This window comes from Cucurbita pepo, chromosome 17 (genome assembly GCF_057944985.1).
Source record: "Cucurbita pepo subsp. pepo isolate OVF chromosome 17, ASM5794498v1, whole genome shotgun sequence".
Classification (NCBI taxonomy): domain Eukaryota; kingdom Viridiplantae; phylum Streptophyta; class Magnoliopsida; order Cucurbitales; family Cucurbitaceae; genus Cucurbita; species Cucurbita pepo.
Genome location: NC_141814.1, coordinates 668,817 through 683,531, shown reverse-complemented (window position 1 = coordinate 683,531; position 14,715 = coordinate 668,817). Strand labels below are relative to the sequence as shown.

General features: G+C 35.8%; 2 protein-coding genes across 3 annotated transcripts; one reads left to right on the top strand and one right to left on the bottom strand.

Annotated features, from left to right (window-relative positions):
- Positions 1-884: 884 nt before the first annotated feature.
- On the bottom strand, positions 885-3,570 carry LOC111779349 (protein DEHYDRATION-INDUCED 19 homolog 4). Its single transcript, XM_087119017.1, has 5 exons — positions 3,276-3,570; positions 3,008-3,150; positions 2,212-2,289; positions 1,635-1,897; positions 885-1,205 (listed from the first exon to the last, which is right to left on the bottom strand). The coding sequence occupies exons 1-5, from the start codon at positions 3,340-3,342 to the stop codon at positions 1,100-1,102; spliced, it is 657 nt and encodes a 218-aa protein (XP_086975143.1). The 5' UTR covers positions 3,343-3,570; the 3' UTR covers positions 885-1,099.
- A 1,578-nt stretch (positions 3,571-5,148) lies between these two features.
- On the top strand, positions 5,149-14,714 carry LOC111779345 (two-component response regulator ARR2). 2 transcript variants are annotated; one of them, XM_087119016.1, is made up of 9 exons: positions 5,149-5,667; positions 9,188-9,291; positions 9,932-10,045; positions 10,196-11,243; positions 11,692-11,844; positions 11,954-12,334; positions 12,663-12,739; positions 12,832-14,001; positions 14,145-14,714. In XM_087119016.1, the coding sequence occupies exons 4-9, from the start codon at positions 11,069-11,071 to the stop codon at positions 14,205-14,207; spliced, it is 2,019 nt and encodes a 672-aa protein (XP_086975142.1). In that variant the 5' UTR covers positions 5,149-5,667; positions 9,188-9,291; positions 9,932-10,045; positions 10,196-11,068; the 3' UTR covers positions 14,208-14,714. The 2 variants fall into 2 exon arrangements, with proteins under 2 accessions (XP_086975142.1, XP_023515261.2); XM_023659493.2 differs by lacking the exons at positions 5,149-5,667; positions 9,188-9,291; positions 9,932-10,045; positions 10,196-11,243 and having other exon boundaries at positions 11,703-11,844; positions 11,925-12,334.
- Position 14,715: the final 1 nt, after the last annotated feature.

Genomic DNA, 14,715 nt, shown 5'->3' with positions numbered 1-14,715 from the left:
TATATATATATATTTCAGCTAAGAATTTAGTTCCCAAGTGGGTTTCAAAAGAAGTCTAAGTTGCTCGACACAAACAAATCTACACAGAAATGGTGGTTTGTTCTTCTCATCACAATCAACCCCCGTTCGAGGCCCAGCGTCCTCACTGGCACTCCTTCCTTTAATCGATGAGGGACCGCCACCAGATCCACCCCCCTCCGGGGCCCAGCGTCCTTACTGGCACATCGCCTCGTGTCTACCTCATTTCGAGGAACAGCGAGAAGGCTGGCACATGGTGTCTGGCTCTGATACCATTTATAACGACCCAGATCCAACGCTAGCAGATATTGTCCTCTTTGGAGTTTCCCTTTCGGGCTTCCCCTGCTAGCAGATATTGTCCTCTTTGGAGTTTCCCTTTCGGGCTTCCCCTGCTAGCAGATATTGTCCTCTTTGGAGTTTCCCTTTCGGGCTTCCCCTCAAGGCTTTAAAGCGCGTCTGATAGGAAAAGATTTTCACACCCTTATAAATATAAATGGTGGTTTGATCTCCTCTCCATTGGACATCACAAATGACATTTATCCCAAATTACATAAATCAAATATATGAACCAAAAATCTTTAGTTTTTTTCAAACTTAATTAATCCTTTTGAATTCTATTACTAGAATTAGCCTTATAGTAGAGGCTAATTAATTCAATTATTGAAAATTGAAAACAATAAAAAAAAGAGAAAATCAGAACAGGCAGGCATGCTTCAGCTCGATCGATCCAGATCTTAGGATAAACCTAAGAAGCACCAAAGTCTACAAACACATTAATTAAGCCTAAGCAACATTTAAAACAGTTTTCAAAGCTCTTAAGTTCTAGCGGATGAGGACCGTAATTATAGGATGAATTGGAGATCATCTACGATCAAGAGTTGAAGTATCATATCATGTTACTAAATGTTGATAAAACAAGAACCTTCCATCTTTCCATTTATGCACATATATACTTTTGGATAATAGAACATTGCGAAGTTTAGATTACCTAATATCTATTGCCACCCGTTGCAATATTCAAATCAGATCGATCCATTCTGATAACCTACGCTCTCGGTTCCATACTTGAACCTATACCAAATCATAACTCATCAAGCATAGTAGACATCAACAGCCCTTGTACAAACTCACATTTCTGAGCCTTCTCCTTTTCATCCTTATTTGAAGTCCTCAGCCTTGAGACGTTGCTGCCAGAATAAGTTCGGGATTCAGACTTTATACGGGAACAAAAAGAAGTCAATAAGTACAATATATTATAGCAAAAGAAATCAATTTATAACCCTATGTTGTGGGGATGTATCAATTAAAACCTCAAACTAATAATTGTATCAATTTTAGCCCAAAACTTTCATACATGAATCAATTCAGACTCTCTGAATTGATTCACTTATAAGAGGTTAGTTTGAGTTTTAAGTTATACAATCCCAAAGTTTGGGATATAAATTGATTTTCTTTTCTTGTATTATATCATATAAGATATAGATACAACAAATGAATGGGTCATCACAAAATGGAATAACATGCACAAAAAGGGTTGTCTTTTCCAATTCCATCTAATCATTATAACATGCAGGCAACAAAGTATAGACTGTGCTTGGGGGGGTGTCGTCTCTTACCTCCTCTCTGAACAGTCAGACTTGGAACTTTCCTGTGATGAAGTTACTTCAGCCGACAGCTGAGACTGCACTTTAGCTGGCTGACTGACGGTAGGCAGATTAGAAGTAAACGAAAACAACAACGGATCAGGTTCAGTACTGGTGGGGGCAGAGTGTAAAGAACCACCAAGAAGGGATCTCAAGTTTCCTTCCCTAAGCTCCTTTCTCAGCTTCGAAAATGTCAAACTAGATCCAAATTTTCGCAATCTCCTCTGTCGCTGCACGTATTTTTTAGTCAAGGAAGTGTAGAAACTACAAATCAGTAAACAGAAAATAATGGGGATTGACAGACAGGATTGGCCATCAATGTGAGGAATTGACATGAACCACTAGTCCTAACAGCTACACCATCATCTAAAAACACTAATGCCTTTTCACATCATACATTAAATTTGGCTAAAACTTAAAAGTTCCCAAATCTTCACATTCTAGGTGAAAAGAAAAAAAGGTAAGAAATCCTGTGAAATTTGAGTTGGTTATGATGGAAACAATATCCAGGATCAGAATATAAATTAACAAAAACGAAAATTAAGGATATCTTGAAAAGGCTCCCATGTTGTGAGATGATGTGGCCAACAATATCCATTCCGACCTTCTTTGTGCATAATGGACATACCTGAAATTACAATAATACTCTTATCGTGAGATAAAACTTACACCCAGATTTAAAGGCATCTTCACAATGTCCATACAGATATAAGAATCAAGCAATCCAGAGACATACAGAACGAGGGGAAGCTCCATTTGACAAAATTTTAAGTCGCTAGTAAAAAATTGGTTGCATAATGTACAAGTGATATCTTTAAGGAAGAACAAAATAAGACATTGTAAAGACAATAATCATTTAAATTTGTCACTTAAATTAATTTTCTCAACAAATACTGGAGTAACAAAGCAGAGTTGATATAAACATGCTGAAAAGTGAACAAAGTCTAGGGATTCATTGGTCAGACAAAATAAAGTTCTGTTTTCATATTTTCCCTAGTCATGATAATCTCTAGTTCTATACCATCCTAGATTAAGCAGCAGAATCTAGAAACGCAGTTTGGCTCCTTCAGAAAATGACCTTACCGAGAATAAATAAAGAAATAACGCTGCTAAAGACACAATAATTGGAATCTAAAGAGATCGAGACAGGAAAATGCATATTTATAAAAATATGCACAGTTTTCATCATAGGAAGCTGAACAGAATAATACAATTCTACATTTAGCATCTAGACAATAAGTACATAATAATCTGAACCAAAACATAACATTTCTAAATTTTTTTATAAAGGATGCTATAGATCGGCCATATCTAGGTTAGAAATCAAAATAATCAATTCGGCGTACCGCGTTCTTGACTTCCACCTGGTGCTCCTCGTCGACGTGACAATAAAGACCTACAATATCAAAATCCTCGGCGCAAAAAGGGCACAAAAACTCAGCCCTCGAATTTTCATCTTCAATCTCTTCATGATCTCCTTGGTACACACCTGCACCAAACAATCAAGAAAGATCACCAAAAAAAAAAAAAAAAAAAAAAAAAAAATAGCGGCCATTTCCATGAAAAATTCAGAATTAAACATATAATTTCCGAAACAAAACGTCGGCAACGTACCGGACCGAGATCGGTAGCGTCGCGAAGATGAAAGCTGAAAGTGAGCATTCCACGAATCAGCCTCCATAGATGATTGAACTCTGAATCTTCTTCCTCAGATTGTTCTTCTTTGAGTTCATACAACAAGCAAAATTGCGATCGCGATCGGTACCGTTATCGAAGATCGCGAAATGGAATCCAGAATTCAACTGGAAACTTGACCTTAACAGAGATGGAAGAGAAAACACAGCGAGGAAAAGACACAGAAATTACGCGAGGGAGAGAGCACCAAAAAAACTCTCTACCGACCCTCTGGCTACGATGCGACTTTAAGCTCAAGCTTTTACGCACGTGCCCCTGTCTTTTCATCATTTGCCAATATGTCCCCCAAACCACCCACTTTCCGCTCCGCAAGCCTGATACCTGACACGGATTAAAAACCGTAGGCCCTATATTTTAAGTAAATTTCAATTCTTCCCCTCTACTTCCATTATTTACAATTTTCACTATAGTCTATTTATGTCCTTTCAAATTTACTTCTCTTTTAAAATTCTTAACTTCCCCTTTAATACATTAAAGATTCTCAATTTCGTTATTTTATAACAAAATTAAAAAAAGCCAATATTTATTAAATTTTTAATATAATATTTGAACACATAATTCCATCCAATATCTTAATAAATTAAATTACATTCACATTTACTTATTAAAATATTTTGTTATTAATTATATGAGCAAAAAAGATAGGAATGGATGGTTGAGTTACTTTATACAAGGATGGAGCGGTGGGTTCATTTAACCAGATCTTTACTTATGAGTCACTGTCTCATTCTCATAAGCAAAAATTTGATATGAAAGTATCAAATGTATATAATTAATATTATTAATAAATTATTATTACGACCCATTTTTTATTTTATTGAATTTTTAAAATCTTTAAATCTAAATCTCTTTTAATCCTCTAATAAATCTTTTTAAATTTATTTTTATTTCATTTATAATTTTTGACAAATTTGTTCAACATTAGTTTGTAATTAACTAACTAATTTGAAACTTTTTATTTCATTAATTTTTTTTTTAAAAAATAGGTATCCGTCTCAGATTGCCGGTTGCAAATCTAATTTTAGGTTTATTTGTTGGAGATTAATAAAACCAACCCAACAATCTTTAATTATATTCAACAATAATATAATAATTTTTTAAAATAGGAGGTTCATATTTATGGTATTAAAAAAAACTTTGACTATAAGGTTTAATAAAAAAACATAAAAGATTTACATTTAATTATTTAGGTTTATTATAGTCTAAAAAATACTCTTAATTTTTTTAAAAAATTTAATAAAAATTTAATAAAAATTAAAAAAAAATCATAATTCTATTAAACTTTCAATCAATCTTAAAATATTTTTAAATTAAAAAAATTTGAATTACTTTTCAAAATTAATCCTATAAATTTAATAATTTATATTTTTAAAAAAGTTTAGGATGATAATTTGAATTTCTTAAGGTTATTTTGATTTAATATATATTAAAGAAATGAGTAAATTGGAAAGAAATCAATTTCAAAATTTAAATTTATTCATGGTTAACTCTGTTATATAGGTTTGAGGACTAAAAATAAATATTTTGAAAGGTAAGGGATGAAAATAAAATAAACTTAAAACCTAGGTAAAAAAATGTAATTTTTTTAAGTTTGAAGGGGGGAAAATGAAAAAAAAAAAAAAAAAAAAAAAATTCGATTTCGTCGTTTGGGCTTGGGCTGGATAATATTGGACCGAGACTACAAATCCAGTTCACAGAACTTTCCTTCAGGTTCCGGGGTTCTCTCGTCAAAGATTTGTCATCAATGCTGTTTGGCGCCAATCTACCCGCCGTAAGAACTGCGATCCGTTTCTTGTTTATGGCTCTCTCCCATCAGTTTCTTATTTTTATACTTTCTAATGCTACTTTTTCGTGTTTCATTTCTGATCGTGAATGAATATTTGTTTTCTTGGTTCTCTGTGATTTCATTTTAATTTTTTATCTCACATTGAAATCAATCCAGCGTGGTTTGAGCCATTTGAGTTGTAGAGTTCGATTTTGGATGCAAATATTTCTGTCTGGTACTTTTTGCACTTTCGATGACGTTTTCAACTTGCTGGTATCCGACAACATATTTTTCGATGATACTTTTCTCGATTAGATATTAGTTTGTTGAATCTATATCTGTGATGTTGAATTATTTAGTCGGTGTTCGTAGAAGCTGTGGATTCTTCATTATCTTTCTGCTAGAAGTCGCCAATCGATTTGATTGTTTTTTGCCTGTAATGTCTTGCATGTGGCCAAGTTGCTCGATGTTTATAATTTACTGGCGATCGTTGGAGATGTGGACGACATAGCTTCACCATGATGTGAAGCCCTTCGACTGCAGGAGGTTTGATGCTTATCGTTGTGTTCAAATTTTCATATATTCTAATTGCAGTTGTGAGCCGAATGAAAATGTTGATTTAGGTTTTCTAAAACTCTGTGTTAGACGAACACGACTCTCCACAATGGTATGATATTGTCCACTTTGAGTATAAGCTCTCATGGCTTTGCTTTGGACTTCCCAAAAGGCCTCATTTCAATGGAGTTAGTATTCCTCACTTATAAACTCATGATCATTCCCTAAATTAGCCGTGGTGGGACTTCCATCATCCAACACCTCCCCTCAACAAAGTGCGCCTCCCCTTAATCGAGGCTCGACTCCTTTAGAGTCTTAGTCATTTTTTACGGCCTTCGAGGAGGCTTGGCTCCTTTTCTTTTAGAGTTCTTGATATTTGAGGATTTACCAATCTATTGGCACGACTAAGTTTAAGGCATGGCTCTGATACCACGTTAGACAAACACGACTCTCCACAATGGTATGATATTGTCCACTTTGACAATGGTATGATATTGTCCACTTTGAGTATAAGCTCTCATAGCTTTGCTTTGGGCTTCCCCAAAAGGCCTCATTCCAATGGAGTTAGTATTCCTCACTTATAAACCCATGATCATTTCCTAAATTAGCCGATGATGTGGGACTTCTATCATCCAACACTCTGCTATCTCACATGCACATACATTTGCTAACCGAGTGTTTTTGATTTAGCTAATGTCTTTTTAACCATGGCTATTTGTTTCGCTCAGGGTTTGAGGATGATTTCTAGCTGTATCATGATTATTTATTTATTTTTCACTGAAATTGAGTTTCATTGAGTTTCATTTTCCCTCAAGAAGCTTATGTGCTGCATGGTTTTTCCGTTTTGATTGAATTTCTGTTCTGGCATTCTCTCTGAATTACGGCATCCTTAGTTTGACTGGCTTCTGATTAATTTTTTCGGGATCAGCAAGGACTTGAAATACTGAAGTTAGTAGACTAAAATTCAATTCATGATAATCCAACTGGTAAAGCAGGCTCCATTTATTGTAGTTCATCATCAATTAGAGCTTGAAGAATTCTAATTGTGCTTTAGCAGTCATGATATTAAGAAAAAATGATTAGATGGAATGGAAGAAAGTGACGTTGTTTGAGGATCCCTACAAAGAAAAATGGTGGTGCTTGACATAAGTAGTGTATGTTAAATCTCTCCATAACCCCTTCAATTAGATTAAAGTTTTGGGTAAGATAGCTTTCTCGCGTTAGAGTGGCTATCTTTGACGATTCCTCTTTATTTAAAAGAGTGAAAAGGTGAAATCTTAGAAACTGTAATTTGATGGCTAAAGGTGTGTTGTGTGGTGTCTTGACATTATTCACAGATTTAGTAGTCGACATAGTAGGATAAGACAATATTAAGGCACTATGATATACCACTCTGTGGTGTCTTGACATTGTTCATAGTTTTAGTAGTCCACATATTAGGATAAGACATGTTAAGGCACTATGATATGCCACTAAACATACTTTTCTTATTTGAGCTACTTCTAGACGTGTAACTGCCCGCCCACCCTATTGCTATTAAATTTTGTCTTCTTGAGACTTTTTTTTTTTGGCTTTCTCCTCGACTTTTTAAAATGTTTCTGTTAGAGAGAGGTTTCTACACTCTTATAAGGATTGTTTTGTTCTCCTCTCCAACCAACGTGGGATCTCACAATCCACTCCCTTGAGGGCCAGCGTCTGATGTTGGGCTTTGATGCCATTTTGTAACAGTCCAAGTTTCCCCAATGTATGAACTCACAATCCACTCCTTGGGGGCCAGCGTCCGATGTCTGGCTCTAATACCATTTTGTAACAGCTCAAGTCCATCGCTAATGTGTGAGTTCGATAGAAAGTGTAAGCACATATCCACCGAAAGTATTTTTTTAACATCTGTCATATGCGTACCATATTGTAATTGTTGATGAATAGTTGACTAATGTTTAATAGGATCATACCAATGCTTTAGTGCATTGTAGATTCCCTGAGGTTACACCGTCCTTAAGTAGTGGCTAACCAGGCTCCCCTTGCTAGCTTAAATAGTTGCTTGGTCTTACTCGGGTGGGCTATCAGGCACATGGTCTCAATTTTGTAAGCACACTCCAAATTGTTAGTACATAGATGGTGGGCTATTCAAGAAGTGCTCTCTTTGTTGAAAGCCAATTGAAGTGATTCGAAAAGGTGTCTAGTTGAATGGTGCTTAGCCGGCAGCCTATGATATGATGGTATCTACATAGATTAATTATTATTTTGAAGTTATATTCACTCATCACACTTTCTGAGGTGTTTCCGTCGTTTTCTTTTCTTTTCATATGCTCTCTAATATTTAGTCTCTGTTGAATTGGTTGCTGGCTGCTTTCAACATGCTTGTTATTGCCCTTTTGTGTCAGCCTACGGTAGTGGGATTTCGAGTTCTAACGAATCGCTCTTTTTCATTTTTATTTTATTCATAGTGTTTAGTTGTAGTTTATAGCTCTGCTTTCGTGGTGATTAAGACACAGAGTGAGCTGATTGGTCATTATTGTAGTTTTCCTGTTGGCCATTTCTTGGATCCAGCACTTCCTCTTTTACGTGGCGTTGAAAACTTTTTTCATAATTCCACCCATAAATTAAGTTGGGTGGAATAATAATCTTTCGCTTAAATTAACATTTAAATTTTTTTTTTCTATTTTAGTCTCTAGCTTTAAATATTCAATTTTAATCCACCTATTTTCATTTTCAATATATCTTTAAACTAGTTTAGTTTATTGGTACTAGACCAAATAATACTTTTTTTTATTTAATTTTTTAACAGAAAAGTTGAAAGAATTTTGTTGGTAGCAGAAGTTAAATCATAATTGATGATAAGAATTTATCTATTGTAGAAGAGACTAAAATGATATTTTAATTTTTTTATGAAAAGAATAATAAATTGTGAATTTTAAGATTTATACCTATTTAATATTAGTTATTGAAGAAATATGGGAATCTTATTAAAATATTTTTTGAATAGAGAAATTAAAATGGCACAAATTGATACCAATGATTTATAAATGTAGAAATGTAGAGATTAAACTTGTAACATAACTATTTATTTATTATTATTTTTTATTGATAAATACAAAGTAAAATAATGTAAGAAATTCTAAGTGTAAAGAGAGTTCTTTAGAAACCCTAGAATTTGGGGATAGGACCAGCGAAATTTGACTTAACTTTTGAAAAATAAGAAATTATAAACTTATTTAGAGACTTGCTTTCAAATATATAGTTTTTTTTAATTGTGAAATTGTTGTTTAGAAAAGTTATTCGTGAGAATATAATTAAAGAAAAAAAATGAAAGAACTTTAAAATATTTCTTTTAGCATTTATTTAATTTTATAAAAGTGGATTATTTCTGACATATTAGGATTTTGCTATTGAATCTTTATAATTACCATTATTGAATTTTTTTTATTACTGTTTTCCGTGCCATTTCCGATTAACTCTGACCTTATTGAATACATTTTTATTGATTTCTAGACCATTGTGCAACTCTCAGGGAATATGCGGTTCAGTAGACTCTACTTTTATAGCAGGGTTCCTACTTTTCTAGCAATGGCAAAGGCAAGCTACTTGTCTATCCCAAGGGGATAAGGAATCTGAGTACGTATGATTTTATAATAATTGAATTAAGTTTAATGCAATTCTTTTCCTAGAATATTACATCACAATTAATTTTAATGCTTTTTTAGAATAAGTTAGGTTCATGCCGTCAATTTTAAAACAATTAATAATAAATATTTTTTGAGTTGGGATCTTTTTCTTATACTATATTTAATTTATTAAAAACATATATATCTAGGTTTGTGTACTAAATGTTATTCGTTATAGAATTGTCCCGGATCCTTTTCTCATAAGTCCAACCTAATTGCAAATAAAGTTTAATTACACGAGCATATAACCTATACTTTATTCTTCCTTTTGATATCTGTGGTGGTTTAAATTCTTTATCAATGATGTGTATACTTTCTTCCAAATTTAGGCATTTGAAGATTAAAACACCATGTACTTCTTAAAACTTACTCAAGCCAAACCTTATTCTTTTTGTTTCTTTTTTTTACCAGAGAACAATTATGGGTTGAACTATCTTCTTTAATAATTTCATAGCCTTGTTTTTTTTACCCAAATTTACTTGAGAGCTAGATAGGATAGGTTTATAATGGCTTCGATAACTGTGCTTTAGAGAGAATTTATAGTTGAAAACAAATTGGACGGTCCTGATCCTTTTAAATCATTAATTCAGATCTTCTCTCTGACTGCTTGGTAAAGGAAAAAGAAAGATTGGAAAGCATGGGAGCCAAACAGATCTTATCTTCCACGAAGCCGAGACGACAGATGTCCGCTGAGGGAAGCACAGGTAGATGAATGGGTAAAGCTTATAATAATCAAAGCTCTGTCAGACACGGCGGAGAGCAACTTGACGGGTTGCTTTGGCATGAAAGTAACAGCAAAATAAATATTTATTTTCATTGTTTTTTAAAATTATCATATCATTTCAAATTGACAGGGACAGGCAACCTTCTCAGCCCTGCTTGTTGGGTTCTTCACAGGTTCCTCTGGAGCACGTGGAATTTATTTTTATTCTTTTACTTTTTACTTTTCTTATTATAGGAATAGTTTAAACCCAACTTACGAGTAGCCATCGGGCTTTTTGCTTTTGTGGGAGTGGAACCTCAAAATTGATCTCCTCATAATGGTGGAAGTGGCTGTCGTTTTAGCAAAGTAAACAACCTCAAATTCAATCCTTAGTCAGCCTTATCAAATCTGAAAGAGTATTAATTTAGTCATCTACGTGCGTGTCAGACATCCTGATAAAGTTTTGTTAATTTCAGAAGTTCGGATAATTTTGTAATTGTATCTTGTTATCTCGAGTTAAAGCCCCGAGGAGAAGAAGCTTTAGCCAAGGATTTGACTGTTAAAAGTAAGACATTTTGTAGGTTTTGCTCTCTGTTTATAGCGGATAAAGTGGACTGCAGTGAGAGAAAAGCAGAAAACAGTTCAGCTATTGGAGGAAAAGGCTAGGAGAGAGAGAGAGAGAGAGAGAGAGAGAGAGAGAGAGAGAGAGAGAGGAGAGATCGGCCCTTTGAGGAGCGACCCACTTAGTAAAATACTCGTAAATAAGCAAGCAATAGAAACAATCAAAACCCCCCTTGAAATCAAATAAATCTGAGAATTTGATCTTCAGGCAGGAAAATAGCTCTTCCTTCGATTTCAGGTTCGGAGGGCTCAAATTATTCTTCTATGTTCTCTGGGAAAACCAGATTCTGATTATTGTTGAGAGCCCCAGATGGGTTCTGTAAACTTAGGGATCAATCTTCTAAAGCTGTAGTCTTTGTTTTACTCTCCTTTCCTATTTACGGGATATTTGAACCTCTGGGGAATGGATCTAAGCCACATGAAGGGATCGATACCGACGCCGACTTCAATTTCAGATAGAAAAGCCACTGAAATGGTTTCTGATCAGTTCCCGGCGGGTCTTCGCGTCCTGGTTGTGGATGATGATCCTACCTGTCTCAGGATCTTGGAAAAGATGCTTCAGAATTGCTGCTATGCTGGTTTGTTTTCGATCGAACTCCTTTTTTCCCGTTTTTTTTTTTCCATCGTGGGGGTTCAGATTTCATGTTTTTTGTTTTCTGTTTTATGTGAGCTAGTAATTCACACAGAACAGTTTCTTAGATCGTTTCTTTAGGTCGTTTTACGATTAGGTTTGCTTCTGACCTTGAATCTCTGCTCGGTTCTGGTAATAGAGACATGTTAATTTATTAGTTACTACCCCTTTTTTCCCAGCTAGTTATCCTATTTCATCCAGAACAGAGATTACATCAAAGTCTGCTATTTATCTTGCGTGCTTCAGAAGCTATCATCTCAGTACTCGTTTGTAGATTTAGGACTCTTTTATCCCATGTTGAGGGCTTGAGTTTTAATTCTAATTCTGACTACAATTCTCTGATTATACAACAAATCATCAGTAGTTAATCTGCTCTTTTCGGAGTTCAATTGCAGTGACGAAATGTAATCGGGCTGAGATCGCATTATCCATGCTTCGTGAGAACAAAAACGGGTTTGATATTGTGTTAAGTGACGTGCATATGCCAGACATGGATGGATTCAAACTTCTTGAGCAAGTTGGGTTGGAGATGGATTTGCCCGTTATCAGTGAGTAACATGGTTTAGATGCTATTATTAGATCTTTGAATGCTAACTTATATAATTATATGGTTTATATAATTTTGCAGACTAATATTGGAGACATGTGATTGTACAGTGATGTCAGCTGATGATGGGAAGAATGTTGTGATGAAGGGAGTCATTCATGGTGCTTGTGATTACCTGATCAAACCCGTTCGAATTGAAGCGCTCAGGAACATATGGCAACATGTAGTTCGGAAGCGAAAGACTGAATGGAAGGATTTAGAGCAATCTGGGAGCGTGGACGAGGGCGATCGAGAGAAAAATCCATCTGAAGGTGCTAACTATTCATCTTCAGTATATGAAGGAAGTTGGAACAGCTCGAAGAGGAGGAGGGATACAGAAGAAGAGGCCGAGGAGAGGGACGATACGTCGACTTTAAAGAAGCCTAGGGTGGTATGGTCGGTTGAGCTCCATCAACAGTTTGTCGCTGCAGTTAAACAGCTAGGCATCGACAGTATGTTTTCTCTCTATCCTTTTCAATTCTTTATGCCTTGGACAAGCATATGACTATATTCTTTAGATAAGAACACCACCATCAACTGCATTTTAGAGCAGAAAAATGTACATATCCACGCTTTGACCTTGTAGCTATAACTTTCAAAGCGCCTAGTTCATTTAAGGCTGTTTCGATTTTAATGCTTGACCTTGTTAATCCTGATCACCCTTCGTGATCTTCAATCCGCTCCGCCGTTTAATGCTTGACCTTGTTAATCCAGATCACTCTTCATGATATGTTCATCATAGTTTTTGTTGGTTATGTTTTCAATCTTTTGAATAAACAGAGGCTGTTCCTAAAAAGATATTGGAGTTGATGAACGTTCCGGGGCTTACTCGAGAAAATGTTGCCAGTCACCTCCAGGTATGAGAGTTTCGAAGGCTCCTTCTATGTTTTCTTTTTCTTCTTGATTGTTAGGATAGGCATCTTAATTGTTTTATTTGATGGTTATGCAGAAATATCGGTTATATCTTAGAAGGCTTAGTGGAGTATCATCGTCACACTCACTCCAATGTAATTTGAACAATTCTTTTATGAACCCTCAAGATCCACCTTTTGGGCCAATGGCTTCATTCAATGGAATTGATCTTCAGACACTTTCGGTCACTGGCCATCTCTCGCCTCAAAGCCTTGCTGCACTCCAAGCAACCGAATTTCGAAGGCCTGCTACAGCGAAATCTAGCATGTCGATGGCCCTTGTTGATCAGAACAACCTATTCAGCTTTGAAAATCCAAAATTGAGGTTTGTTGATGACCAAACGCCACACCTAAACAACAGTAAACCAATAAACTTGTTTCATGGGATTCCAACAAAAATGGAGCCAAAGCAGCTTGCCATTATGCACCCTTCTGTCCAGACTCAAGGGAACATAAACATGCCACTCAATATCAAGACAGAACATGGTGGAACTCAACTAATGCATCATTTGTCCCATCAGCAAACTGGAGGACAGGCTCTAAGTAACTCTCCTGCTACCCACTTACCCAGAATTTCATCGTCGTTTCCGATCATATCAGGTAGCATTACGAGTCGAAATGGGACTGCTGATAGTACCCAAGGACCTGGATATAACCTAGTTTCGCCAGCATCCTTGATGATGAACTTTCCAATGAACCAACTCACAGAATTGTCGAACAATTTTTCTCTTCCGAGTGATTCGACGGTATCTACCTTAACCTGTAAAGGGGTGTTTCAAGAAGAGATTAGTTCAGATCTACACGGGTCGGATGGACTAATGTCGAGTTATGATGTTTTTAATGACTTGCATCTGCAGAAATCCCATGACTGGGATTCTCAGAATGTAGGCAGCTTTGCCTTTGGTACTTCTCACCATGGGAACTTCATACAGGATAGCTTTGATGTCTCACCTTCAACTTTGATTCATCATGGTTTTCCTCCAAGCCAAACAAATGGACAAAATCATAATTCATCCTCTTCTGGAAAGACTATCTTTCCCTTTTCGGATGCAACTCAACCCGAGAATGCGCAGAGTAATGCCGAGAAGTTGCCTCTCGATCCCGGGGACGTCAAACCTCAGAGAATCCCTGATGCAAGCTATCAAACCGACCTCTTACCTGAGAACTTTGGCCAGGATGAACTTCTCAGTGTCTTCCTCAAACAAGAAGTTAGTTTGCTTTTTTTCCTTGATATTAATGTTTGTATGATTAGGTCTTCCTCCTATCAGCAATGTCTAAAGTTATCAAAATTGGAATTCTTACATTCATATATCACTGTTAACTCACTCTTGCTATGTTTTCTGTTTTCCAGCAACAAGGAGACAACGGATCGGTCGACTTTAGCGGTTACCAAACGGAAAATATTTGCGTTTAGAAAATTTCTTCCTTTGATTCCCCATTTAGTTGCAGCTCCAAATACACTTTGTTGTTGTAACGTTAAGATCAAAGTTCTCCCGCATTAGATGGACAAAGGCAGTTCATCATTCTTCTCAACAAGTCAGTCCATTGTGAATAGTCTGCTTAGCTAGTTTAAACTTGGAAGTTTCAGATTTAAAGTTTGGAAGAACCGAAGCAATCTTCCACGGAATGCTCACACAAAAGATGCAAATCGCTCTCCGACTTCGGGTCGAAAGTCGGCCTTCATCAAAGCCAAAGCAATTTGTTTTAGAATGTGTGTGAAACTGTTTGTAATGGGCACATCGCTCGATCGTCGATGCAGGACTCGGCTCGACTACTTTGCATCCGGAACCATTTGCGAGATTTATCGTCTCTAATTACACCCTAAGAATGATTTCATTTAAACCCACATGAAAAATCACCTTCAATGTAAATATTCCTCTTGTTTGATTGAGACGAATGTGTGCATAATATTGTTAGTTTAT

Bases quoted from the DNA above. Each gene is read 5' to 3' on its own strand.
- LOC111779349 (XM_087119017.1), bottom strand. From the start codon at position 3,342: ATGGAGGCTGATTCGTGGAATGCTCACTTTCAGCTTTCATCTTCGCGA. The intron at 3,151-3,275 runs GTACGTTGCCGA...TGTTTGGTGCAG, and splicing joins ACGCTACCGATCTCGGTCCG to GTGTGTACCAAGGAGATCAT. The intron at 1,206-1,634 runs GTAAGAGACGAC...TTATTCTGGCAG, and splicing joins TCTGACTGTTCAGAGAGGAG to CAACGTCTCAAGGCTGAGGA.
- LOC111779345 (XM_087119016.1), top strand. From the start codon at position 11,069: ATGGATCTAAGCCACATGAAGGGATCGATACCGACGCCGACTTCAATT. The intron at 11,845-11,953 runs GTGAGTAACATG...GTGATTGTACAG, and splicing joins GATGGATTTGCCCGTTATCA to TGATGTCAGCTGATGATGGG. The intron at 12,740-12,831 runs GTATGAGAGTTT...ATGGTTATGCAG, and splicing joins ATGTTGCCAGTCACCTCCAG to AAATATCGGTTATATCTTAG.